The sequence below is a fragment of the Abramis brama genome, assembly GCF_963993115.1.
Source record: "Abramis brama genome assembly, chromosome: 4".
Lineage (NCBI taxonomy): Eukaryota > Metazoa > Chordata > Actinopteri > Cypriniformes > Leuciscidae > Abramis > Abramis brama.
Window position 1 is genome coordinate 56,781,012 of NC_139966.1, and position 27,883 is coordinate 56,808,894.

At 36.8% G+C, this 27,883-nt stretch overlaps 1 protein-coding gene across 2 annotated transcripts in view; it reads left to right on the top strand.

The window, feature by feature from the left end:
* grm8a (glutamate receptor, metabotropic 8a) overlaps positions 1-27,883 on the top strand; it is a 192,232-nt gene that overhangs the window by 61,421 nt on the left and 102,928 nt on the right. For both annotated transcript variants that reach the window (XM_084111682.1, XM_084111681.1), the window contains one exon: positions 5,428-5,644. In XM_084111682.1, coding sequence (XP_083967808.1) covers positions 5,428-5,644 — 217 coding nt within the window. The remainder of the gene's footprint in view (positions 1-5,427; positions 5,645-27,883) is intronic.

Genomic DNA, 27,883 nt, shown 5'->3' on the forward strand with positions numbered 1-27,883 from the left:
GTGTTTATAATGTTGTTGCAGGCAATGCTGAGCAACTAATCCAATCGACTGTTTTAGCACAAAGACAAATGCTTACAGCTAAATGTATAATGTCTCTTCGGTCCACCTGCTTTTTGTCCGAGATGCTGGACGTTCACTTGAGTTTGACATTATGCCCACAGCTGATCCCGTTGTTTGGACTAAAAGCGACACTAAATCAGATGTCACAGAGGAACTGAGGGGGAATATGCATTACATGACCTGATTACCCACATCTTTATGGCCTATAAAGTGCATGAAACATGTTTGTTGGTTGGAAATGCTGTGTAAATCATACAATGACTGCTTTAAAGGTGTATTTACATGTATAGATAATTTCAGGCTGTTTGTCTCGTTCTACCCAAAAATTTATTTTTTGAATTATATTAAACTGAATGCATGATTTGTGCAATTTTGAGTTTTAAATTACATTAAATAAAATGCATTAATTATATTAATGAAATTAATATAATTAATGATAGTATACATATGCTTTATTTTAAAATAAATACATTTTGTTTGTCTTAATCTTAAATATTTTATATACTTTTTATTTTATTTTATTTTATTTTATTTTATATATTTTTATTTATTTTATCCTATTTTTTATTTAATTTATTTACTTTATTTACTTTATTTAATTTATTTAATTTAAATTTATTTTATACAGTATAACTTTCAGGAGGTTCAACCTTTTTTAAAGATTTATTTTTATTTTTTTATGGATCGTTTCAGAGCGTTCTCGGTTGTTGTTTGTCTTGTAATACCCAAAAAATGTTCTTTTGGTCCCTCCAGCACAGTAACCCAAACATCTATTGTCTTAAAGACCAGTTTTTGTTATATACATGATATTTAAATCTATAATAGATTTATAACTAATGAAAGTAGGCTCTACTGTTTTTTTGATGTACTGTTCAATATTATCTCAATAATCTAATCTGATTATCTTAATCAGCCAGTTACTATGGTTACGTCCTCAGAAAAATGGGACTTCTATACACAGAGGCTATTTTATTATTAAGTTAGTTATTGATTTAAAACCAAGTAATCTATCTAAACTAGTTTGCTACCCCAAAAATGTTCTTAGTGTTGTAAAATAGGAAATTACAGATCATTTTTATTGGAAACTTATGGCAATATTAAACTGAATGGGATTTTGAATTACTTTACATTAAAATTGTATCAATTAATTATATATGGATATGTTGTATAATACATACATTTTGTTTATCTTAATTTTGTTATACATTTAAGATTTGAGGAAAAGGTTCGATAGCAATGAGGTGTTAGCCTTCTATGATGTGCTATTGCATGCATAAGCGCGCACACACACACACACACACACACACACACACACACACACACACACACACACACACACACACACACACACACACACACACACACTTATAATATAATACGTCTCCTCTACTCACACAATACAGACTCGCCAGGGAATCAGTCGTGTCGTCAGATCCATGTAATCTCAGTATACAAGACGCATTAATCAATGGAGCTGTAATTACATGAGGGTGCTTGTGTGTTTGTGTGTGTTTGTCCGGAGCCAATCTTGCATTTGCACCCTTTGTTAAGGTCCATGTCTGCCTTACGCTGCTGAATGTCGGACAATAAGGGTCTGTGCAAGGGTTAATTAGCAGTGCTGGAGAAGCATCTATCAGCTTTATACAGCAGCCGCGCAGCTCCATTATCCTGGGACGCAAACACACACACACACTGTTCAAATTAATGCGCACGCACACATATTTGTGTGTATGATCAGATATTATACTTGTGACTTCCAATCTTGCATTATAGCTTCAGTTGTTTGACCTCTCTATATGAAAACACAATATGCAAATAATTTCAAAAGTGCAGAGCATTCTGGGAGAATTTTCCTCAATAATGGCTTAATTTTTTATGGATGCATATACACAATGCACCACAGCATTTATGTCAAATGCTGTTACAGTAGGCTAAGGCATTTAGGGTCAACTTTAGCAACAGCTTGCACCAGCGCAAACACTCTTTTGGTGTTAAAAAACTACCGTCAGGATTTACTAAAGAGACACAGTGTAAAACTAGCACTGAAAAGGCGCTGACAGGGTTATTTTTTGCAACTGACTTTATTGCAAATGCATTAGGAGTTTCCCTTTCAGATGTAATATGTATGGGAGGAGAGTATTTAAATGATTCATTTACTAAGGTTTGTGCTCATCAATTTACCGGTATTTTACCATTATTTAATGCCTCAAAAAGCATCCATCCATCCATCCATCCATCCATCCATCCATCCAATGTTTGTTCATATGTCAGCATTGTAGTCTGTGGTTATAAACATTGTCACAAATGCTGTCAACAGCTTATCTTATTTCTTTTAACCATTAAACGGGTCTTGGGTTAGCGAGAATCTGAGGATTATTAGGTTTTAAATGCTCAAGGATCTCTTGATCACTTCCTTTTTGCGTAAAACCACAGAGCTGTCACAAACATCCCATTTCTTCATTCTTATCTTCCAGCCTTTCGTACATCGCCTCGGGTTTGTTATGTCCCTTCATTTGTATGTCTTCAATGCCGTGTTCTTTTAATGCAAATGCCTCTGTGCTCGTGTGGTGTGATCATTGTGAGATCTCTGTTGCTTGGCCAGAAGAACATTTCATGCAGAGATCTTTATAGTAGTGTTTTTATCTGCCAGAGTCATAAACTACAACCGCTCAATATTCAGCTCAATATTAAAGTTCTCATTCAGTGAGCTTTAAAACTACTTCTGGCGTGTTTTACACCTGCATTGGAGACTTGAGGTGACAGGTAAACAAAGGTTTTTTTTTATATATATATATTTTTATGTTTGGTAAAATAAATGCAGCAATAGCTTGAGGAAATATAGAAAAAGGGGATTACTAAGGATTAAGAGTTCACTGACTGCAAAAATCAAACCCTTTAATGCTTTTATGTTCACAGAGGATGGGTTATTCATTTTATTTCGTAATTTAACTTGATCTATAGTGGTTTTACAATTAAAGGGGCCATCAAATTTTCCTTGAGCTTTTGACATTTAAGAGGTCATCATACTATAAGAATATCCTGTAAGTAAAACAAAAACGGCTTTTATTGAGATCAAGGCCAGAGAACGACTCGTTGTGGAATATACCTATCTATGATAGGTGATAATCAATGCCTACTTCATCATTGCTACTTTGGCCTCGCCAAAGATGAGATGAGAAAGATGAGATGACGAGGAGAGAAGAGAAATACAGGATCACTGGACTAAAAATAACATTACTTTCCCAAGGATCCTAATGCTAGGAATGTGGTAATTAATTTTCAACAATGTGAATGTCTCAGATGAGGGACAACGGATGAAAATTTGCAAGTGTTGGCTAAATCTGGCGCATTTTACATATTGTCATGTATTATTAATGTGTATTGTTCCTGATTAAATAAATAAATACAAAAAACAAACAAAAAAAACACTACAAATGTATCTGTATTCGGTACATTTCACTGTGGATTCTTTGGTAAATCAGTCGCAATTTCGGCGCATGCTTTGGTAAATCAATTGCAGTATCGGTGCAGGCTTTGCAAACAGACTTTTACGATATGGAATTGACAGTAATGTATATATGTAAGTAAATGTTCATTCTAATGCCTGATCTGTGACCAGTGGTTTTGATATGTAATGATTCATGTAGATACAGTCAGATGTTCTTTGTCTATGTGTCAGTAAATCAAACCATTGACTAAACTGTCAATTTCACATTGTTTCTCTTAGTAGGATGAAAATAATCTGTTATTTAAACTGTGATTAAATGATAGAAATCATTCAAAGAAAACTCCCTTTACAATTGACGGAGCTGTCAATCAAAACCCAGAGTTTATCAGTGACTGAGTTCTGGACTCCTGTTATTATGAACAAATATCTTATTTACATTGTGTTTCCAGTGTTAGTCTTAAAAGTGTTATACATCAAGAAGTCGAGTTATCTTTCCCGTCTTTTATGTATCTTGGCCTCTTCGGTGTTTTCTTATTTGTGGAGCCTTTTCTCATGAAATATTCATGAGCCGCCGCTGCTATACTTAATGAAAGTTTGCATGTTTGCAAAATGTTTAACCTTTTCAGATGAGTGAACCCGCAAAAGTTCACTTGACATCTTATTAGCAACATAGTTTATGTGTAAGACGCTGCGAGCTTTGAGGCTGTCTTATTTTTTTAGCTCGACATGGCATTCTTGTTGCACGTTTATCAAAAACTCTTGATTATCTATCAGTCTTACAGTGTAAGATTTCAATTTCCACTCCTCACTGCTGCATGGAGACGTATTGGATGATGTATTTTTCAATGTCACAACTTTCTGCATCATTACTCATGAATCTACTTGACAAAGCTATCCACACACATACAGCGATGTTCCTCAAGCACTTTGTGGCTAAATCTTTTCTTATTTACAGCTTCGAGCGGTGAACGCACAGTCTAGGTGATTGTGTGCTGTCGCACCTCTGGGGATGTTTGGATTTAACTCTGTTTGTGTAGATTGACGTGAGCTGCATCTCAGAACAGTTTTGTAATGGAACACTTCAAGATAATTCAGCCGTGAGCTTCTTTAACATCCTCCTGTACTCTTCCTCTATGAATCTGTCAGTCAAACCTCCCACCGCCCTGACTCCATTACCCATGATTCTCAGCGGCAAACCTGCCTACTCAAACAGAGATATCTGGCCTGAATTCACTGTTCTCACAAAACCTAGTTTTTGAGTAGAGTTTGATAGATTTAATTTTAACTAAATTTGGTTAGTTTTAGTCATTTTGTTGTGTTTTTTGTAATTTTTATTATTTTAGTTATTTTATGTAGTATTTATTCATTTTTATTTATTAGTTTTAGGTTATTTGGTTTAATTTTCTAATACTTTAACTACAATTAAATTAAAATAAGAAATATTGCCTATGCAACAAGCTGAAATAAAATTTGTTACCGCAACTTATTAATACGCCAACACGTTTTACTAATTCGTTCCCTCGTTTTACTAAATAGTGAGCATGATATAATAATTTGTTCCCTATTTTTACTAAATCGTGGCAACGTTGTACTAATTAATTCCCTTGTTTTAGTTAAATCAAAATGAGGGATCAAATTAGTACAATATGGCCACGATTTACTAAAACGAGAGAACGAATTCCTAATTTGTTACCATGGTATATATATTTTTGTCTGCACGTCATGTGTAGGGTTCCGTAATTATTTTTTTTTAATGGTTTTAGATTATTTTTTAGTTAACGATAATAATCCTGGTTAGCACATGTTGCAAAGCTAATGCAATACTTGTATGCACAAACAAAATAGCATATGTTGGGTAAATATGCTGTGATAGCAGAGAACTATCCCTCTAAACGCTCTCTTTCTTTATTTCTCTGCAGATTCCTCAGATCAGCTATGCATCCACAGCTCCGGAGCTGAGCGACAACACTCGCTATGACTTTTTCTCCCGCGTCGTTCCACCAGATTCCTACCAGGCCCAGGCCATGCTGGATATCGTCACGGCGATGGGCTGGAACTACGTTTCCACGCTGGCCTCGGAAGGGAACTACGGGGAAAGTGGCGTGGAAGCGTTCGTGCAGATCTCTCGAGAGATTGGTAAGATGGCTTTTCCTGGTTGCCTAGACTGGCTTGATGCATTGATGAATTTAAACCAGTTTTAGGCAATTTATATAATGTTTAAAGGGGTCATTGGATGCCCATTTTCCACAAGTTGGCATGATTCTTTAGGGTCTTCATGTAAAGTTTGTAATATACTTTCCTCAATGGTTGTGTAAAACAACACCCTTTTTACCTCCTCAAAAACAGCTGTGTACACAGCGACCCGTTTTAGTGCATGTCTCTTTAAATGATAATGAGCAAGTGCTCACCCCACCCCTCTCTAACCCATGGGGGGGGTGTCGACACAAGACACGTAAAATGCTGCTTGGTTGACAGTAGACAAATGGCTGAGGGTGTAAATATGCTAATACGGGACAGTCCATCAGTGGTCGTGGGCAGAGCATGAGAAATATGACATTATATTGCTCAGAAAATCCAAATGGCTTGATTATTGAGAGTGTTTAGACTTTTTTTTCGCAGTTTAGACACACTGCAAAGACACATTATATGCAAACACCATATAAAAGTGAATTTGTCATCCGATGAGCCCTTTAATGTTGATGATCGCGCTATTTTACATATGCATCTGCATACATATGCTATCTGCTTATTCTTCGCCTATGTTTTGATCATGAGATTAAGTATGTTTTCAGAAGATGCATAACAGCGCCCTGTGGAAGCTTGTTTCTGCCACAGAATAAAAAAATCTTGCAATTCTGACTTTATAACATGCAATTGTGAGTTTAGATCCCTCAATTCTGACTTTATAACATGCAATTGTGAGTTTAGATCCCTCAATTTTGACTTTAACATGCAATTGTGAGTTTAGATCCCTCAATTCTGACTTTATAACACGCAATTGTGAGTTTAGATCCCTCAATTTTGACTTTAACATGCAATTGTGAGTTTAGATCCCTCAATTCTGACTTTATAACACGCAATTGTGAGTTTAGATCCCTCAATTTTGACTTTAACATGCAATTGTGAGTTTAGATCCCTCAATTCTGACTTTATAACACGCAGTTGTGAGTTTAGATCCCTCAATTCTGACTTTATAACACGCAATTGTGAGTTTAGATCCCTCAATTCTGACTTTATAACACGCAGTTGTGAGTTTAGATCCCTCAATTCTGACTTTATAACACGCAATTGTGAGTTTAATTCCCTCAGTTCTGAGTTTAACACGCAATTGTGAGTTTAGATCCCTCAATTCTGATTTTATAACACGCAATTGTGAGTTTAGATCCCTCAATTTTGACCTTAACACGCAATTGTGAGTTCAGATCCCTCAATTTTGACTTTAACACGCAATTGCGTGTTTATATCACAGAATTCTGACTTTATATCTCACAATTCTGAAAAATAAAGTCAGAATTGCGAGATGTAAACTTGCAATTGTGAGACAAAAAGTCGCAATTATCTTTTACAATGTTTTATTCTGTGGCGGAAACAAGCCTCCATAGCGCCCCCTACCATATAACAGTGAAAATATGGAAAGCCGGAAAATTCCGTCAATGGCTGGGAAAGAGTTAAAAGACTGGTAGTGTATGATCCTCATTTGGCATATGTATGATCCCTAGTTTTTCCTCTTACAAAGTTGGCAAGTGAATGATAAATTGGGTTTTATAATCTATTCAGATTTAACGAAAGAAGTGGTGTAGTGTGTTCCAGCCTGTAGTTCGTCTAAGCAGGGAAAGCGTATTATTATTCTTATCTCGCACATTCTTATCTGCTCACCGTGTGCTGAAGTTGAATCCATTTAATTAATTCTTAGTTGTTAAACTAAGGATAAACGAGGATTTACGTACTGCAGTGTTCCTGAACCTCTGCTCTTTCACATATTGATCGAAATGTCATGGATGTTCTTGGTTTTGATGGTGTTTGGGACCAGGAGCGCTCTGGGTCGAGTGTTCAGCGGTTTACTGTACGTTCAGTGGATGTTTACATTGCTCACAGAAGCCAAAGGTGATGTAGACCGTAGGTGTTTGTTGACCACGCAGCAATGAGAGAGTCTTACAGAAAGACAGGGTGAAGCACTACTTTAGCATGTGCTATTTCAACACAAACTCCAGGAATGTGATTCACATTCCTGGAGAGGCTGTGTGCAACATTTGTTAAGGTGTTTAGTGAATAAAATTCACAAAAATTCACTAAAAATCACATTATGTGATCACAGAATTTTAGCGCAGACTCATTGAATGCATTTTTCAATTTTTTTACTCAGAAAACATTAACCTGAGAGCAGTATCAGCCAATCAAAATCCATAATTATGATTGCATGTTAAAAGAGACATGGCTGCGCATGTAATCCAATGGCATATTTATGTTTTTGTGTTAAATGCGTGGGGACTAATTGAACGTTGATAGAAGTTAAATGATATAAAATCATTATATAATGGACATAAAATGGACAAAAGTGTCTGCTAAATGACTAAATGTAAAATAAAAATGTGATTTTCAGTCACAATTTTTAAAATATCTGAAAAAATTCTGGTGGGAATGGCTACATTTATTGCACTGAAAAAATGTGCCAACTCAGACATTACTTACACATTTCGAAGTAGAAAAACTGAAATAGCATTTTCTTGTAGAACATACTCCAGTAATCTTTCAATAAATATATTTTTAGTGTTGTTTAGCGCTGTGCCAGCCGTATTTAGGTAATTGTCATTCTTATCAGAGCGAACGCATCTCATTTCTATGCGATTGAGGCTTGTTATAGATTAGCCCTTTATGCATTTAATGTTGTTTTTCTGCAGGTGGTAAACAGACAAGATATATTTTTAATTGATCATGGCAGCAGTAATTCATGAAATTATGGAGAAGAGGGTTAAAACTGGGCACATTTCCAGATACGCCATGCAGCCGAGTGCACGTTCTGCATTTTAAAGATCTATCCAGGTTTTCAGGACCATAAAGTACTGTTGGGCAGATAGCAGTAGTCTGCTTTTAGTTGGTATTCAGGAACTAACCTTCATTGCACCCAGAACATTAGTTAAAAGGGCACATATCATGCTTTTTTGATTTTACCTTTCCTTTTGTGTGTAATATAACAGTTTGTGCATGTAAACAATGCATGCATGCATGCCACAATCCACGCCAAAAAGAGTTCATCAGTCCAACGGAAAACACTTGAAACGCCTTGTTTGTAGTCCTGCCGTTATTTCAGTGACTTAGCTACGTCATCATGTTACACATTTGCATAGTGACCGCCTTTTTGCTGCATCAGCCAGTCCTCAAAAAACAGTTGCATGTCGAGGAGATACTGGGTTTCTTTTTCCACTGCGAGGGCAAAAAACATTGAATGGACTTTCAATACTGAGGGATTTGTTACCATAGTTTATAGCTGCTCATGAAGCCTCGGGAGCTGAAACCCGATCATAGGGGCGACACATTTCCTACATGCGCTCCAAACGGTTGACCAATCGCAATAGACTGGTCCAGCTGACCAATCAGAGCACACTGGGCTTCTCGGAAAGGCGGGGTTTAAAGAGGCAGGAACTAAGAAAGAGTGTTTCAGACAGAGGGTGAAAAGAGGTGCTGCAATAATGTACAGTATGAGAAAAATAATTCCAAAGTTATGAATATGGGCACTTTAATAGCCCTAGAAAGACAAACACTGGGTCTGCATGTTGCATAAGCAGGCATGCAAACTGGATGGGAGAGTGTAAAATGGACTAGTATGCGAACCACATCCTCTTCAGGAATGATGGTGCTGACCGCTATCAAGTGCCCTGGAGTATCAATAAACACCCTCAGATGAAGATATAAGCAGGGAATGGAGGAGGACACGGATGGACAGAAAGTGTAATGACGGGCTTTAACACACAGTTCCTCCTCCGGTAAACCCCGTCTACGCTATTATTCACCCCTTCCTCACCCTACGAGATGGAATTATAGCTATTAGCAGAGACCCCGCTGATCCGCAAATGCAAACATCACACAGCTGTACTAATCGCACGGTTTAATTGTGCATTAAAAAATCATGAGCGATGATACACATTTGTGTAATAACATCCACTTTAGCATCCTCCGGACTCCAGTGTTTACCATCACACGTAGTGTTTCACAGCTACTTAGAAACTGTCTCTACTCAAGCTACTTGCTGCTCATCATTTAAAGGAGTTAACCGGAGACAAGACAGAATCTGCACAACTGAAAATGCAGCTTGCTGAAGCATGAAGAGAGTTTTCCCCCCTCGCACATAGAGATAGATGATGTTTAGATGCTAGAGTGCAGTGTTGACATTTCAAATGGTTGATTTTTTGTAGCATTTACTGTATAAACACTTAAAACGGGGCAAAAAACCCTTATGAAAATTAACCACGGTTTTACTACAGCATTTGTTGTAAAATCATTGCAGTTAACCATGGTTTTACTATTGTAACTATGGTTTAACTATATATTTTTTGTAGTAAACCCAAAGTAACTACAAAATTAACCATGGTTTTACTATAATAACACATGGTTTTAATACAGCATTTGAAAAAAATAATAATAATCATAGTAACTACAAAATTAAGCATGCTTTATACTGTAGTACTGTAGTTTTTTGTAGTAAAACCATTATAACTACAAAACTAACCATGGTTTTACTACAGCGTTTGCAGTAAAATCACAGCAATTAACCATGGTTTTAATACAGCATTTGCAATAAAATCATAGTAACTACAAAATTAAGCATGCTTTATACTATAGTAACACATGGTTTAACTATATTTTTTTTGTAGTAAACCCATAGAAACCTCAAAATAAACCATGGTTTTAATACATCATTTGCAATAAAATCATAGTAACTACAAAATTAAGCATGCTTTAGTAACCATGGTTTAACTATGTTTTTTGTATTAAAACCATTATAACTACAAAACAAACCATGGTTTGTTTTACTACATTTTACTACAACATTTGCAATAAATCCAAAGTAACTTACAAAATTGAACTATAAGAACTATAATAAACACAAAACAAAATATGTTTTTTTACTATAGTAGGCTATAGTAGACTCATTGATACTGTGAGATACATAATTAAGCATGATTTTATAAAGAAAACATTTCCAAAATCAAAAGAATGGCTTTTATTGTCACTGGACTGAATTCAATTAAATATAGTAAAAGATGGAGGGAGACGATCTAAGAAAGGATATGACTATGGTAGAGGAGTTACCCTTGCCTTTGTTTGCAGATTGTGAAGGAGCTTTATGTTTCATGTGTTGCATTTCCCAGACTGCAGGTTCGAGTCTCCCAGCTGTAACGTGAGCGGTGGATTAAAACGGAGAGAAAAGAATTGAACAAGCATGCAATTAGCCGCTAAATGAATGTCATGCAACAAGCAAATGAAAAGTCAATAGCTTTGCAACAATGATGCCCTCATTGTAGTTTCCACTAATGGCCGAGACAATTGAGATCTTCCTCGTTGCTTGTCACTACTTCAGGAAATCACCGTGCATCAGATAGCAGTTGCCCTTTTGAGGCTATAAACATTAACCGCCGTTTATTCTACAAACTTTGAGTTTAATTAAGGACCATTTTTTTCCGTGCACGTTTGTATTCGCTGTACGAGAGTGAACAGATGTCATGACCTAGTGGATGGCGTGTATGCGTTGATGCATTGAGCTATAGTGGTGAAAACCCATCTAGTTTAATGGTTTTATAGGGGTTTTGAACCTTGCCATCTTGGCTAACCTGGCAGACCAACTATAGATTATCTTAAAACCAACAGGCTTAAAGGAGAACTCTGCAACTCTAGCGAACTCTGGTCACTTCTTCGCTGATTTTCCCTTTTGTTGTCGCGTGTTTTCCCCACGAGCTCCCCCTACAGCTGTGGGGGGGGGGGGTATATTTCACAACACAGTCGTAAAAAACTCACTTACGGCGGCCTCCTCCCCCTCTCTACTGCTGCTCATGTGCGTTTGTTTTGATCGGAGCAAGCCAACTGTATCGTGTGGAGCTATGTCTACCGAGGTGGGTAATCTGGTAATACATCATACATGCGTGGGTGTTTATGTCGAATTGCCGTAAAGCAATTTGTGTTTCGCGCTCGTTCTCGTTCTAGTTCTCGCTTCTCACGAGACTTCCAATTTCTATCTTGCCGGGACGGTAGTGCCCAAGTTGCAAGGTTGGTTTTCGGCCTGGGAACGCTGGGGGGAGCGGGGAAAGTCACCAATATCACCAGAACAGGTTGTTTAACCATCCAAATGATTTCTAGACAGTTTTATTAAGTTAAAAAAGTTACCAAGTTCTCCTTTAAGGTTTCATCCAAAATTCAGGGGGCAAAAAAGGTCTATAGTCAATCATCTAGCGATGTAATGACTGGGTTTTGCTCGCTGAGTAGCACTAAACTAGATGAGCTAGACTGTCATTGTGGTTGTTACATCGTTTTATATTAGCCATCCCATGGTTGGGCAAGAACTACGCTGGATTAGCTTGTATTACGTGTGACTGTTGAGAGGTATCCATAATTGGGTAAAGTACCCTGTCTCACTGCATTTGTTCTTGTAAAGATGACTCTCGCTATGCGGACTTATCTGTGCCAACACGCCGTGGACAGTTTCCCATCACACAAACACCATTTTATTTCCCCAGAGGGGAAAAATTTCTTAGTCATATAGTTTTTTTGTTTTTTTTTAAAGGGGTGGTATAATGCCCTTTTCACAAGATGTAAAATAAGTCTCTGATGTCCCCAGAGTGTGTATGTGAAGTTTTAGCTCAAAATACCCCACAGATATTTTTATATAGCATGTTAAAATTGACACTTTTTGAGGGTGAGCAAAAACGCACCGTTTTGTGTCTGTCCCTTTAAATGCAAATGAGCTGCTGCTCCCGGCACAGGGGGCGGAGCTTCAACAGCTTGTGTCATTTTACTTCACACAGACATGCACTGAACATTTCAAAAACTTTTAGCCTTTTATGTTCAAAACGGTGTCGGACAAAGATGGAGAGACTCAAGAAGAAGTGACAACGTGTAGACAACATTTGTGAATGTTTAGTTGATGAATTTATGTAACTTATGTCATTATCTTCTAATCATTGATTAGCATATTCTGTCTTGATAATCTATAAATTGCTCGGAGTTCCCAGGGTTTATGTAAATTCTAGGGTTGGTGATGTCACTAATGAGGAATGTCGTGTAGTCTCTACCAGCCGTTTGTTGTAGTCCTTAAAAAACAATTTCTTTAAAAGAAAATATCTCCCTTTTCTTTGAACTTTGAGCGTCGTAAGTTTGCAGATGTTGTTTATGCTCAAACAGCAACATTACACACTAACTAAAGTTAGAAAAGTGAAATCATAATCAACCACCCCTTTAAGAACTCAAGAATTCTCATGTGTTCCATTAATGTATCAACAGTTTCTCCGAAAATTCCATTGGAATTCCAATACAATTCACTGCAGTTTCTAACTTTTATTCCTTTTCACACAAACTATTATCATGGGGCGGATCATTGATTAATAATGGCTTATTTCTGCACTGTTTCTTGCACAATACTATGTCATGAACGCAAAACACTTTTACCATAGTTCATGATGTGTAAACTAACACATTTTGACACATGTACAGTATGTCTTTTCAGATGTAGTAAACTTGCTCTGTAGCTCACGTAAGTAACGATAAAAGACTTGTAGAAGCAAGCTAAAATGGCATGGTAAATGCATCTTTTTTTCACATTTGCTTATATGTTAGGTTTAGTGTAGGATTTAGAGTAGGTTGTACATTATTTTCAAATGCAAACTGCCGAGATACACAACAACCATTGCAATGCAATGTCGCCACATTCATGTGCATCTGTTTCTGGGAAAATTTTATGCGCTTTTAGTTTCGATTTCTCTTTGAAATTGCAGCACAGTGTGCTGGAAAAATTGTCTATTTTTGTCTACATGCTAATATATCCATATTGTCTTTGTCCAGGTAGAAGGCTAAGATTCTTAAAAGTCTTTTATATGTGTAAATTCACAGTAATAGCATCAAGGCTGCTGCCAGGACGAGGTTAGTGAAAACACTTCTCTGAGGAGCGAGTAGCAATAGATGCTAATGGACATTAGCCTTAATTACCATGCCAATGGGCCATAGATTATTGCATTAATGTCTGTCATGGGATTTCCCTGTAGTTTCGGAAATGCTATGTGAAACGGTCACTTCAGCAGCTGGGCTTCAGCACTTCAGGGCCCAGACATGCACTGCAAAAAAGGATTTTCTCATCAGTATCTTGTTTTACATATATCCAAACATTCACAGCCTGTCACCTGCCAGTGTCCCGGAAGCGGGAGAATTAGCAATTTATTGACCTTTTTCCTGTCACATATTTTTTGTAATAATGAATTAGGTATCATTTGAAAGCTTAAACTCTCAAAATTCATCCATTATAAAACTGAGTTATCATAAAAATGGTACTTTAAATCCTTTTAGAAAGCTAAATGTTTGTGATATCAACTTTAAATTTGGAACACATCTTGGATACACATTTTCAAGCAATTTTTACAGTCCAAATCTTTTGTTTTGTATAAAATACATTTTTTTTTAGTTTGCTTTACAGCAAACTTAAACTTTAGTAACTTTTTTACTCTTTCATTTTTTTGAAGCTGCTTTCACGTCTGCAATAAGTAAGTGTTAAGTCTTGTTTTCTATCAAAATTAAGTGATTTTATACTTAAAACAAGTAAATGAAAATGCCAATGGGGTCAGAAAAGTACTTAATTCAAATGAGTAAACACTTATTTTTCTGACCCCATTTGTATATATTTGTTATTGTTTTAGGCATGAAGTAATTTTGCGTCTCAAGTAATTGTATCTTGATTTAACAATATATAGATATTCAAAAATACTATTTTTTTGCAGTGCATGTCTGGGACCTGAAGTGCTGTGACTGAAATGATGAGCTAGATAGATTGAGATTGACACATTTCTATAGCTTGGAAATCCAGGCCTAAATCTGAAAGATTAATGGTCTGCCGTCGACTAATGAAAATCGGCCAGCTCGAGGGGCGGCACCAAGCATGCATTTGAAAATCTCACTGGACGCAATTGGATAACACTACGACCAATCACAATAAACCCCATACGCTTAGCTACCAGCGGAGCTAACTGGTAGATTAGACTCTTGCCGTATCCGGTCGGCAAAACAGCAAAAACACCCTCGAGCGCCGTCTTCTGTTCCTCTTTTAGATAAAAAGCCAAGTCTAACTCGTTCATTGTAGCGGCCAAAGCCGTTTCAAACAACTGGTGTTCCTCCATAGCCATCTTGCAATGTTTACTAATGACTTCGACGTCACAACGCCGTCGTCTTCTGTGTAGCTCGCCTCTGGCCCAACTATATCAGATAACCCGATGTGATTGGTGCAGCTCAGATCGAGGGGCATATTTAATGAGCATCATTACTCGACACCAGAGTAACTCGCTGAGCAAATTCAACTTGTGCTCTCGCGAGAACTCTGGATTACCAGGGTAACATTTCTACCATCTTACCAGCCTTTTCTCTTTGTCCAACATGTCCTTCTATAGTATGTCCACAGTCCTTTGCTCACATCTAAACTGGCCATCCTCAGTAACCTCCTGAGCTGAACGTGTGACCCTGCCGCTGAAGACTTTACACGCTCTTCAAACGCAGAGGTCCAGTGCATTCCCACAAGAATTCAGGAGAGAGGAGCCTGTCTTCTCTGTTTAAAGGGCCTAATGAAGCCATCACATTCCTAGGAAGCCAAACTCTGTCTATAGATTAAACACCGGCTTCTGTTATTCTGGGGTTGTGACCCGCATAGACGGCTGCCAAGTGATGTCCTGTGAACGCCACTGGGGAACAGATGGTGCAAACCGCACAGCACAACCCATATAGTGTTTCTAACATTATACATGGTGACATTTTGATCCAGTTAGATCTGTAGAGAGTAGAATTCATAAAGAAATTATGTAGTGCCTCTTTAAACAGGCCATATGTAAGAATTTTCATGTATTATTGTTTTTTTATTGGCAATGTGTGAACAGCTTGTAACAAAACTTAACAAACGAGACCTTCCTAGGTTGTCTATGAGAGTCTGCAGACTGATTTTTATGTGAAATACTGAATCAAAAGGATGTGACGTTTACAGTCTCTCTTCTGTTTTATGACATATGAAATGAATGCTTATACAATGTTCAGGATAATGTTGAAAAAGCCATTCTGTACTGTAATGTCAATGTGTCATGCAAAGAAATGGGATTAATTCACATTATAGTCTCACATAGCCAGATCAATAGTCTATATAGTCTCAAATATGCTTTATAATATCATAACATTTTAATAGCTCATCTGTCGACATGATGCCGGTGAATGCCAGAACTGGTGCAAACATTTCCACATCGCTACGATCAGATGCTTTCTGAACTGCTGTTTTCTCACCGCTGTCATTATTGTGTGTATGTTATTAAGGAAAAGTTAATGTTCATCTATCTATCTTTTTACTTCTAAGCAAAGGAGGAAAAAAACTTCACCGCGAGTGAATCAGGGTTAAATCACGCTCAGTCTCTTGTACAAACACGAGCAATACGTTTCTGGCTGCAGTTCACTCAACGGCCATCGGTGTCGCTAATAACAAGGGTTTCTGAAAGCTACTGAAAAGCATTTTTGTTTTGTTCTGCACTAAAATATCGAAACATTCTTAAATTAAGACACATTTACTTTAGAAGCAAAATGAAATTAGAGAAAATTCATCAAAATTAAGAGACAAACAAATATCTACCAATGGTCGGAAAAATAAATCAGCATATTTATTTTTCTTCTTGTTTTAAGTATATAAACTTAATTTTGATCATTTAAAAAAAAGAAAACAATACTTAGTACCTTTAGTAATTTTGCTTTTTTATTATTTGCTTTTTTTTATTAATATTTTTATTTTTTGCAGTGCATGGGATTTTATTTCCAAACAGATTGAAGTTTGCAATGTTTGCAATTTGGTTTATATGATGATCACAAACACAAAACCAGCAGCACATGTGGAGTGGAGAAATGAATGAATCAGAATATGATGCTGGAAGTAATCTATTCTTCATTTTGCCAATGTGTTTCGGCACACAGGCCTTCATCAAGTCTAAAAAAATGCAAATGGAGAAAACTCATTTAAATGCAAACGAAGACAAGATTAAATCTAACAGTCAGCCAATCAGAGAGTTGGAACAACTCAGATGGGATGATTTCCTCCAATCACACGACACGCCATGACATGGTTTGGTTTAGGTATTTTCACTACTTTCCTACTAAACAACTAAAGCACAATTAGGGAACATATTACTGGATATCATAAATGTTCTCTAGGTACTGTAACTCAAGCTATCAAGATCTTTGACAGTGTGTGTTCGCTCATCGTCATTATCAGCTCTCAAAAGTGAGAGACACGACCACAGGACATCAAACGCAACATATGTTTCCAGTTAACACTTTCATTTGCTCATTTTATTTAACAGTGTGCAACATCAATGACAAAAAGTTCTCAATCTGGACAATTTACAAAACGTACAAAGGGTAAAGTATTAAATGTAGTAAATAATGTGAAGTTGCGTTATTAGATTCTTTTAGCAATTCCTCATGACTCACGAGTGTCTCTGATTGAAATGACCAAAATGTCATTGGATTTGAAATCTGTCATTGGATCAGTGAATCATTTCCAAACTCAACGATTCATCTGTGAAAAATGTTCATGAAATTCTTTGTCTGAATTTTCCATTCATTATAATTTTTTTCATATATGTATTATTTTTTAATATACAGTACATATCTTAATAAATATGCAAATATCACTGGATATTACTTTACATTCGTCCATACGCTCCATAAAAGTATGGCCCAGTGTAAAATATGAAGGAATTTTCCATATTGATTTTTCACAGGTACACTGAAAAAAATGATTTGTTGAAATTAATTAAAAAAATGTATTGTAAGTGGTTGCATTCAATTGATTGGTATCTACTTTTAAACAAATGCATTAAGTTGAACTCAATCAATTTTAGTTCAACTTAATGCATTTGTTTAAATGTAGATAAAATCAATTGAATGCAACCACTTACGATACATTTTTTTATTAATTTCAACAAATCATTTTTTTCAGTGTATTTTACCTGCATTTTGCATTGTTGTGTTGTGCTTGAGGGTTGAAGGAATTGCCCGTAAACTTAACAGAAAAATGTTTTTCCTTACATTGAATGATTGATATGAATATGAAACTGATTAAATATTGTTCTTCTTTGTGCTCATTTTGTGGGAAACAATCTGGTAAACCTAATTTTTACTACATTTTACTTCTCGCATTAATGATTAAATGCACACATTTTAAAAAAAAAAATCAGGTTTCAACTTATCCATTAAACTTTTCTGATTCAGGAACATGAAGGTGAATAACTCACAGGCAGTTTTAATTCCTCAACCCACACTATTGACAACAGAGCAGAATATGTGTGTGAACGTCTGCCTCGACTTCCTGAAAGAGCTTTTATCATCCGCAAATTTCCGCTTCACTTGCTTTTATTTTTACTTTAAGCCTTGCAGGAAACATCTTTAGAGGGAGGTCAGGAGTGTCACGGTTGAAATAAATTGCAAAACCAATACTGCCATTATTATGTGGAGAAACACGAGAGCGTAGAAGTACTTCTAAATGGAAACGCCTCGAGAACTCATACGAATGCCTATAAAGACGAAGACTTCATGGGAAACTCTGGAATGAAGAATGGTGTGATAACACTTTATTTTAAGGGAAGTCCAGCTTCAAGAGCTCAACATTGCTGTGGAAAAGTGTTGTGCTGGTTTCAGATGCGGATTTGCACACTTACTGGCTGCTCAGACTGGGATTTGTCATTTCAGTGAAAGTGACCCGGCTGAAAGTCAAGCTGTCAGAGCGCGTTGGCTAGTGGATATACGATTAGGCGGAGGGAGCAGAACATCCATGCTTTCTATTTCATCAATGTCTGCAGATTGACTACGGCCATTGATCCCAGTGCAAGCGGACTCTGTTCTCCTTAACGAGCTCGGACAACTTTACGGTTTAGGAAAGACAAACGCTCCCGAAGCTTCCCACCTGCCAGGCCGGATGAGCCGATCCCAGAGTCGCTCTGAAGCGGCAGCTGGCGGCTGATAATGAATCAAGCTCTGGCCAGCTGTGTGATAGATGTCACTGTCCGCCAGTGCTGATTAGCTGACAATTACAGCGGTGTGTGTGTGTGTGTGTGTGTGTTACATTGCATCTTTTTCCTCTCGCCTTCTACTTTCACTTTGTCTTTTATCATTTCTCTGTGCATTCTTTGACAACTATAGTCATTTAAAATCGACATGAAATGAGTTTGCAACCCATTTAACCATAATGTGATGTATTTACAAGTATATTCAATGAGATAAAGTGGGTGGGCCTTAACTGATCAACTGGAATATGATTGGATAGTGAAAAGTGATGGGAGAGGTTGGAGAAAATAAAAGGACTTGATGATGTCAGCTGAAAAAAGAAATGTTTCAGTAATTTTGATGAGTGCTCAGGATTATTTCACATGACCGATGAAAACCAGGAATGCTAATTTAGTCAGTTTTTTATGATGATATTTCATTATAAAATGATAAGTTTCTTTAAAATAATGTGTATTGTGGAAAGCACTGCATACTGTAAATGACTTGACGCACTTTTTTAGTGTATCCTGCAAAAAGACTGAGAAGAATTAATATTTCTATAATATTTCTATATTTCATATTTTTTTATATATTTCATTTTTAAAAACATTTGAATGGGAATTGAATGTTTACTGCCGCCACAGTTCTCGTCTCAGGACCGCTTCCCTGCTCGAGGTCAAGAGCCGGTGGCCCACAGGGAAAGACGCTGTCTCGTCAGGCGTTTTGTTGACTTTGATGTAATCTTTTGACCCCTCTCACTCTTTTAAGTCTTCAGAGACGTTCTGTCATGACACACGCTGTCCTGACGTCTGCCAGGGTTCAGCTATCTCAAAGCATGTGCCTTCACTAGGGGTCGTGCTCAGTCAAATATTGGGTGAATTACATGCATTTTATAATCTTAACTTTATTATTTACAATAGATTTACATATGTTGTGATGCAGATCATGCCACACTGAAGTTGACTTTAAAATGCATTCAAAAGCCACTTTTTAATGAGAAGTATTTCCAAGTGAGACAAGATATTCAATGCAAAAAAATAAATAAAATAAAAGTAGGGCGGGACTTAATTTGATTATCAGTAACAATGCACTGTGCGAACACAGGTGACCTTAGTCGAATATGAAATTATTTTGAATAACATGCACAATTCCAGTGTGAATATCTGTAAGAATAAAGCAAAATGTCCATTATAAATTCATTTATTCTTTGAGGAAGACTGAGACTCTCATGAAGAACTTAAAGTGTGTGTGTGTGTGTGTGTGTGTGTGTGCGTGTGTGTGTGTGTGTGTGTGTGTGTGTGTGTGTGAGAGAGAGAGAAAGCGAGAGAATGCAAACTCAAATGTCGGTGTGGTTTTTCCTTTCTTTCTTTCTTTTCAAATGAAGCGATTCTGGCCGCGTCCGTGCTTGACACGTAATTTATTCACCCACACCATAAAACCATGGATTTAAAAGTTTCATCATCCCCCAGCCTCTCATTTCTCACACAGAATTTTTTTTTATTATTCAGCCTTGGGATGTGCATTTATGCAGGGTTTAGGCCTGCCTTTATATTCTGTGCCTCGTCTTTCTCGGTCTCTCTCATGTTTTAATGGCTAGTGCCAACATTCGCACTAGGATGACTGATATAATTGACTATATATATATATATACAGGTGCTGGTCATAAAATTAGAATATCATCAAAAAGTTGATTTATTTCAAGAATTCAACTTAACAGGTGAAACAGGTAATATATTATATAGACTCATTACATGCAAAGTGAAGCAGGTTTTGGTTATAGGCAAATCCTGCTGGAAAATGAAGGAAGCATGAAGTGCTCTGAAAATGTCCTGGTAGACGGCTGCGTTGAGTGGACAGCACAGTGGACCAACACCAGCCGATGACATGGCTTCCCAAACCAACACAGACTGTGGAAACTTCACACTGGACTTCAAGCATCTTGGATTGTGTGCCTCTCCATTCTTCCTCCAGACTCTGGGACCTTGGTTTCCAAATGAGATCTCTCATCAGAAAAGAGGACTTTGGTCCACTGTGCTTTATTAAATCCAGAGTCAACGCAGCCGTCTACCAGGACATTTCCAGAGCACTTCATGCTTCCTTCATTTCCCAGCAGGATTTGCACCTGCCCACACTGCCAAAAGAACCAACACCTGGTTCAATGACCATGGTATCACTGTGTAATTACTGTGTGATTTCATGTAATATGCTAATTTTCTGGGATTTTGATTTTGTGAGTTTCATAAGCTGTAAGCCATAATCATCAAAATTATGACAAATAAAGGCTTGAAATATCTCACTTTGCATGTAATGAGTCTATATAATATATTAGTTTCACCTGTTAAGTTGAATTCTTGAAATAAATCAACTTTTTGATGATATTCTAATTTTATGACCAGCACCTGTATATATATATATATATATATATATATATATATATATATATATATATATGAAGAGTTCAGATGCAAAAGCCTCTAAGTGCCATCTGAAATTGATAATTTTTTATCAAGCTCGTATATTTAAGTTCAGTCATTTCACTTAAATGACAATTAATAGGTAATTTTCATTGCCATTTAAGTGAAATTACTGAACTTAAATATACAAGCTTGATAAAAATGATCATTCTTGAAGAAAATTTCAGATGGCACTTAGAGGCTTTTGCATCTGAACTCTTCATATATACACACATATGCATACATACAACGATATTGATAGAAGTCATACGACTTATGTAGTATCATACTGTTTTCAACAAAAACTCTATGTACATAGAGTTACATACATTCTAGACTTCCATTCCAAATAGCCTTCATATTTTTCCATGCTTCTTTTTCTGTCCTAAAGGAATATTGTCAGTTTTATGATGTTATTTTTTTAAATAATGTGTCTCATATAGGCTCATGCATGCCTCAGAGAGTGCAGTATCTTTAAAAGCGCACAGGTCGTGTTTGGCTCTGAGGAAAAGCACACTAATACCGTCTAGCAGTCAGAAGGGTGAATCTTGTCAGATTAACTTCAATCGTGTCCCTGGGTGGGTTTTTCAGGGATACGCAATTAGCCTCGGATCAAGGTCTCAAATTGACATGGTGGTCCAATCACCCATCGCAGATGCGTAATTTCATGAAGGAAATTGGCTAATTAGGCCCTCGGATTTCCACATTTTCCATGTTTCCCGTAAGAGTGTGGCTGATTGAGTCGGTTTACCGTGGTTTCACCCAGACATCTGCCTCGGCTCGCACTAACTGTTCCTCTGTGTGCGCAGCAAAGCAAACCCATCTCATCTCAGTGAGTGAGCAGCGTCCTGCCATATGTGAAAACTCTGGCAGAGTGGATTTAAAGATCCTTGTGTAAAGCTGTTACCCCACATGCAATATATTCTTCACATTAGGCCATATTAACACTCTACGAAACAAGCTTTTTCTTCAGAATGTTCAACTACTATAATTATTCATATATGCAAACAAATCTGCATGGCCCAAACTGACAGCTGTTATGCATACAATGTAAATAAATGTAATTAGAGAAGTCCATGCTTTATAGTAAAGTATTTTTACCACATTTAAAAATACAACTCCAGGTGGACGATCCCGTGCATGGCTTTGTTATATGTGACCCTGGACCACAAAACATGGAGCAAATTTATGAAATCACATGGAGCAAATTGATGAAATTGAGATTTATACATCACATGAAAGCTGAATAAATAAGCTTTCAAATGATGTATGGTTTGTTAGGATAGGACCAAGATACCAATATTTGGTCAAGATACAACTATTTGAACATCTGGAATCTGAGGGTGCAAAAAATCTCCTTTAAAGTTGTTCATTTATGTTCACGATTGTGCTGCATTCACTCACAAAAATAAATGTTTTATATATTTACGGTAGGAAATTTACAAAATATCTTCATGGAACATGATCTTTACTTAATATCCTAATGATTTTTGGCATAAAAGAAAAATCGATAATTTTGACCCATACAATGTATTGTTGACTATTGCCACAAATATACCCGTGCGACTCGAGACTGGTGACGTGATCCAGGGTCACATATGTGATAGTAAAAGGTAATAATTTATAATTAAACAATATTAAAATATCATTATTAAATTGAGAATATAGTATTGGTAAGTGCTGTCGCAGTGTGTGTTTATACAATATATGTGTGTGTGTCTGCATTTATATATATATAGATATATACATACATACACACACATATATACTGTATATATATTAATATATATACACATATGCATGAAAATAATGTTTTAACTATATTATAAAGCTGCATCTATAAATTGGTTACAATTCTTTTTAGCAAGCTCATATGTTGTTGCTATAAAGTTCTGAGTGATTTTATCGTGTTGATATGCGGTTGCTCGGGCGTTCTGTGTGTTTACTTGATGGTTTCTTAAGTTTTTTTAATGTAAGTGGGATTCATGCATGCAAAAATCATATGATAGCATGTCTGTCCTAAACAAGCCTCACAGTTTCACTTAGCAAACAGCTCTAACAGTAATTTCCTCGAATGCTGTCTCGACTCGACTTTGGAAACGACCTCCCTGTTTCCCGAATCTCTGCTCCGTATCTCTCTTATCGAAGAGTCACCCTTTAAACGACAGGGTTCGGCTTTCACCAGAGGCAATATCAAATTGACACGCGAATCAAGACCCTCTCAAAGCGAGTAAGTGGCGGTTGTAGTGTCAGACCTCTCAGTCAGTCGCCATTGTTAACAACAAAAGATCCGTGACAGTGTGTTCAGCAGAATGGCTCTTTTGTCCCGTGATTGGCAGTCGAACACCTGGTCAGATGCGCGCGTGCTGTAATATTGCTCATCGTGATGCATTCTGGCGAGCTGTGATATCTTCTGCCGGCCCAGCGTAATTCTGGCATTCCACCAGCTGAATTACAATCGACAGAAGAGTTTCGCCTCAGCGCCGGCCTTCCCATGGGGCTTTGCTTTCATTGATTCTTGTTTGTGCTAGAAGTGAGTCTGTCCGCTGTAGGGACACGATCGGTCTGGAGACCTTGTGTTTGCGAGACCTACAATCGCTCTGATTGTCAAGCCTGGTTGAAGCCCTGTTCTGCTGAAGACCAACGGATTACAAGCTAGCTGTCACTCAGAACCAGACACTGAACAGAATGAAAAGTGTCATGTTACATGAAAATGAAAACATTGATTTGAACTATCCCTTTAAGTTTGTTAAATTGAATGTTAGATATTACTACTTCCAGCCATTTTGCCATTCCATAGCTTGACACATGCACTGATACTTACTTAATACTTAATACTTTATTTGTCCCTTTAAGGGAAATTTGTTTTGGGCAATACAGGTGAAGCTGCATAAGATACCCATATGACGACGTATAAGGACATAAAATAGCAATGCAGGTGTTTGATGATTATTTATTATTATTATTTTCATTTAAAGGGGTGGTTGATTATGATTTTCCAACTTTAGTTAGTGTGTAATGTTGCCGTTTGAGCGTAAACAACATCTGCAAAGTTACAACGCTCAAAGTTCAAAGCAAAGGGAGATATTTGCTTTTAAAGAAATTGCTTTTTAAGGACTACAACAAACGGCTGGTAGAGACTACACGACATTCCTCTCGGGTTAGTGACATCACAAACCCTAGAATTTACATAAACCCCGCCCCCTGAACACGATTTATAGATTATCAAGACAGAATATGCTAATCAATGACTAGAAGATAACTACACATAAGCTTCATAAATTCATCAACTAACCATTCAGAAATGTCCTGTTGCTTCTACATGTTGTCTCTTCTTCTTGAGTCTCTCCATCTTTGTCGGACTCCGTTTTGAACATAAAAGGCTAAAAGTTTTTGAAATTTTCAGTGCATGTCTGTGTGAGGTAAAAGGACACAAGCTGTTGAAGCTCCGCCCCCTGTGCCAGGAGCAGCAGCTCATTTGCATTTAAAGGAACAGACACAAAACGGTGCGTTTTTGCTCACCCTCAAAAAGTGTCAATTTTAACATGCTATATAAAAATATCTGTGGGGTAATATGAGCTAAAACTTCACACACTCTGGGGACAATAAAGACATATTTTACATCTTGTGAAAAGGGCATTATACCACCCCTTTAAACTACCAACTTTGACCTTTTGATGCATTTTAAATACTTAAAAATACCTTTATTTATAGCGCTTTATATAATAGAGATTTTTTTCAAGCAGCTTTAGGATAAACAGGAAAGTAATGATTCATTGATGCAAACAAGACAATAGTAAACAGTCATTATTCAGTGTTCAGTGTTGATTCATTTTGGTTCAATAACTGTGTAAAGTACATCTGTTATTAAATGAGTTCAATTAATAAAGCAGCTCTGTAGAAAACACTGATGCCATTATGCAGTTCAATTCTAGTGTCAGTGCAGTCATAATAGCTGAATATTAAGTGAGTAAAAGTGAATGTGTATTTAGCGTCTAGCATTCTATGTTTTTAGTTACATTCTTCATAGATATAACTAGCCTGTATACATTAATAATTAAGTGATTTATGTATAAATAAATGTGTAATTAAATAATAATAAATTATTAATATAACATTTTAACTATATGCATGTATAAACTATATAGCTGTTTTATGTATAAACATATATATGTATAAAAATTCTTGTTAAAAATATTGTTGCATTTAAAGTATATAATATTTATATTAAGAGATATCTATAGATTTATAGATATAGATGCATATATAAGCGCACAGGCTTCGGGTATGCGCTTAAACGGACGAAAACACATAAAAATATGTCAAAAAAGCCTGTCTTGGCACAGTTGGTATGTCTTAAGTGAACAATAACAGTTGGGAAAGTAATCGAATATGTGTCAGTATATTATATCTGCGTGCATTTGTTCTTAAAGTGACAGCAGCCTAATAAACCTGTCATTTAAAGGGGTGGTTGGATATGATTTCACTTTTCTAACTTTAGTTAGTGTGTAATGTTGCAGTTTGAGCATAAACAACATCTGCAAAGTCACAACGCTCAAAGTTCAAAGCAAAGAGAGATATTTGCTTTTAAAGAAATTGCTTTTTAAGGACTACAACAAACGGCTGGTAGAGACTACACGACATTCCTCCCGGGTTAGTGACATCACCAACCCTAGAATTTACATAAACCCCGCCCCCGGAACACGATTTATAGATTATCAAGACAGAATATGCTAATCAATGACTAAAAGATAACTACACATAAGCTTCATAAATTCATCAACTAACCATTCAGAAATGTCCTGTCGCTTCTACATGTTGTCACTTCTTCTTCAGTCTCTCCATCATTGTCTGAATCCGGTTTGAACATAAAAGGCTAAAAGTTTTTTAAATTTTCAGTGCATGTCTGTGTGAGTGCAAGCTCTTGAAGCTCCGCCCCCTGTGCCGGGAGCAGCAGCTCATTTGCATTTAAAGGAACAGACACAAAACGGTGCGTTTTTGCTCACCCTCAAAAAGTGACAATTTTAACATGCTATATAAAAATATCTGTGGGGTATTTTGAGCTTAAACTTCACACACACACTCTGGGGACATCAGAGACTTATTTTACACCTTGTGAAAAGGGCATTATACCACCCCTTTAATGTTAATCAAACAACAAAAGAAAACGAGAGAATCATTCACTGCTCTTCAACCTTAGTAACTTTAAGAATCAGTGTATATTTAATTAATACAGTGAAGACTATACAGAGTTTTATTTTTACATTTGATTACTTTATTCAATTTCTGTATACTAGATCGTATTTGTCCTATTGTTTGTCATTTTAATTTGTGTAGTATTATTACTGACTGTTTCATCTCACTGTTGTTTGTTGATGGTGAAACGGCACTGAAAGCGCAGATTAAAGGGGTCGGGGGTCATTTTGGATTTTTTATGAACATAGCATAGTTTTGCTTAGGGCCCCCAGAAGTCTAGGACAAGGGGACTTCATGATAACGAATGCAATTTGAGTCCTTTAAAGTGCCAGACTGCATTTACTGCCGTCGCACATCTCATCTTTTTGAATATGCTTGCCTGGATGTGCATATGACAAAATATTCTCACTTGTTCATTAGCGTCAGCTCACCTATTGAGTCCATTGAGTTTCTGGAATGAAGTACCTCTTGTAGATGTGGGGTAATTACAAACCAGCGCTGACAGGCCATCAGTCAAGAGCGCTCTCAGGAAACACGGGATGAATGGGAAGGGAAGCCTGCGGGGAGGGCCGGCACTCATCTAGATAAAGATGTTGCTTTTGAAAAACAGCTAATGCCCTTTCTGTCATTTTTCTGCGGCGAATCCAACACGACTGTATTAGCGCAAATGAGATTCTCCGGGCATGCTGTCTTCTCTGTGTTGGGAAAATTAGCTGAAAGGGAGTGTGGGAACAAGAGGAGCTTGCAGTCTGCTGCCTGTCAGTGAAGTGATGGGACTTCATTACCATAAATAGAAAAGGCTTGAAATATTGATTTAACATGAAAGAAAACAGTAATTGGGCCATTTAATTTCAATTTATTTAAAAGGGCAACGTTATTCATAGTTTAAAAGGGAAGTTCGCCACCCACTCTTTTAAAGCCAAACGATAGATTTGTATGAAAAAAAGGTTGTTCATTTGCCCTCCAGTCCAACTCTCCAATCTCAAACATGGCGCCTCGAGATGCACACTCGACTTATATGACATTAAATGACTTTAAAGTCATTGATATGATGGCGTACTTGAGTTTAAAGCAAAGGAACAAATTTAAGCAAATAACAGTTTACATTTTGAGCTGTTCCTCACACAAAGTTCAAAATTTTTCTTGGCAAAAACAGTGTTGCAACTTATCGCAACTTCGCATTCATACATCGGTTCTTAATTGACCCAGGAAACTCGAAATTTACAGCAAACCGATTTACAGCAAAGCAAGTATACTGGAGTAAAGTAGCTGTCCATGATAAAAATATTGATTTTGTAAACATTAAAAACGATGATTTTGAGAACATGGCGAATATGAGCCAGATGGGGAAATGAAATCTGACGACGACAGTCATGATGTTACTAAAGCTTCTCCTCAAACTGAACACTTCCAAGTTTAAAAGGTAATGAAATATGCTTTATTTTACTCTTTTGCAATTGTTGTGTAAATA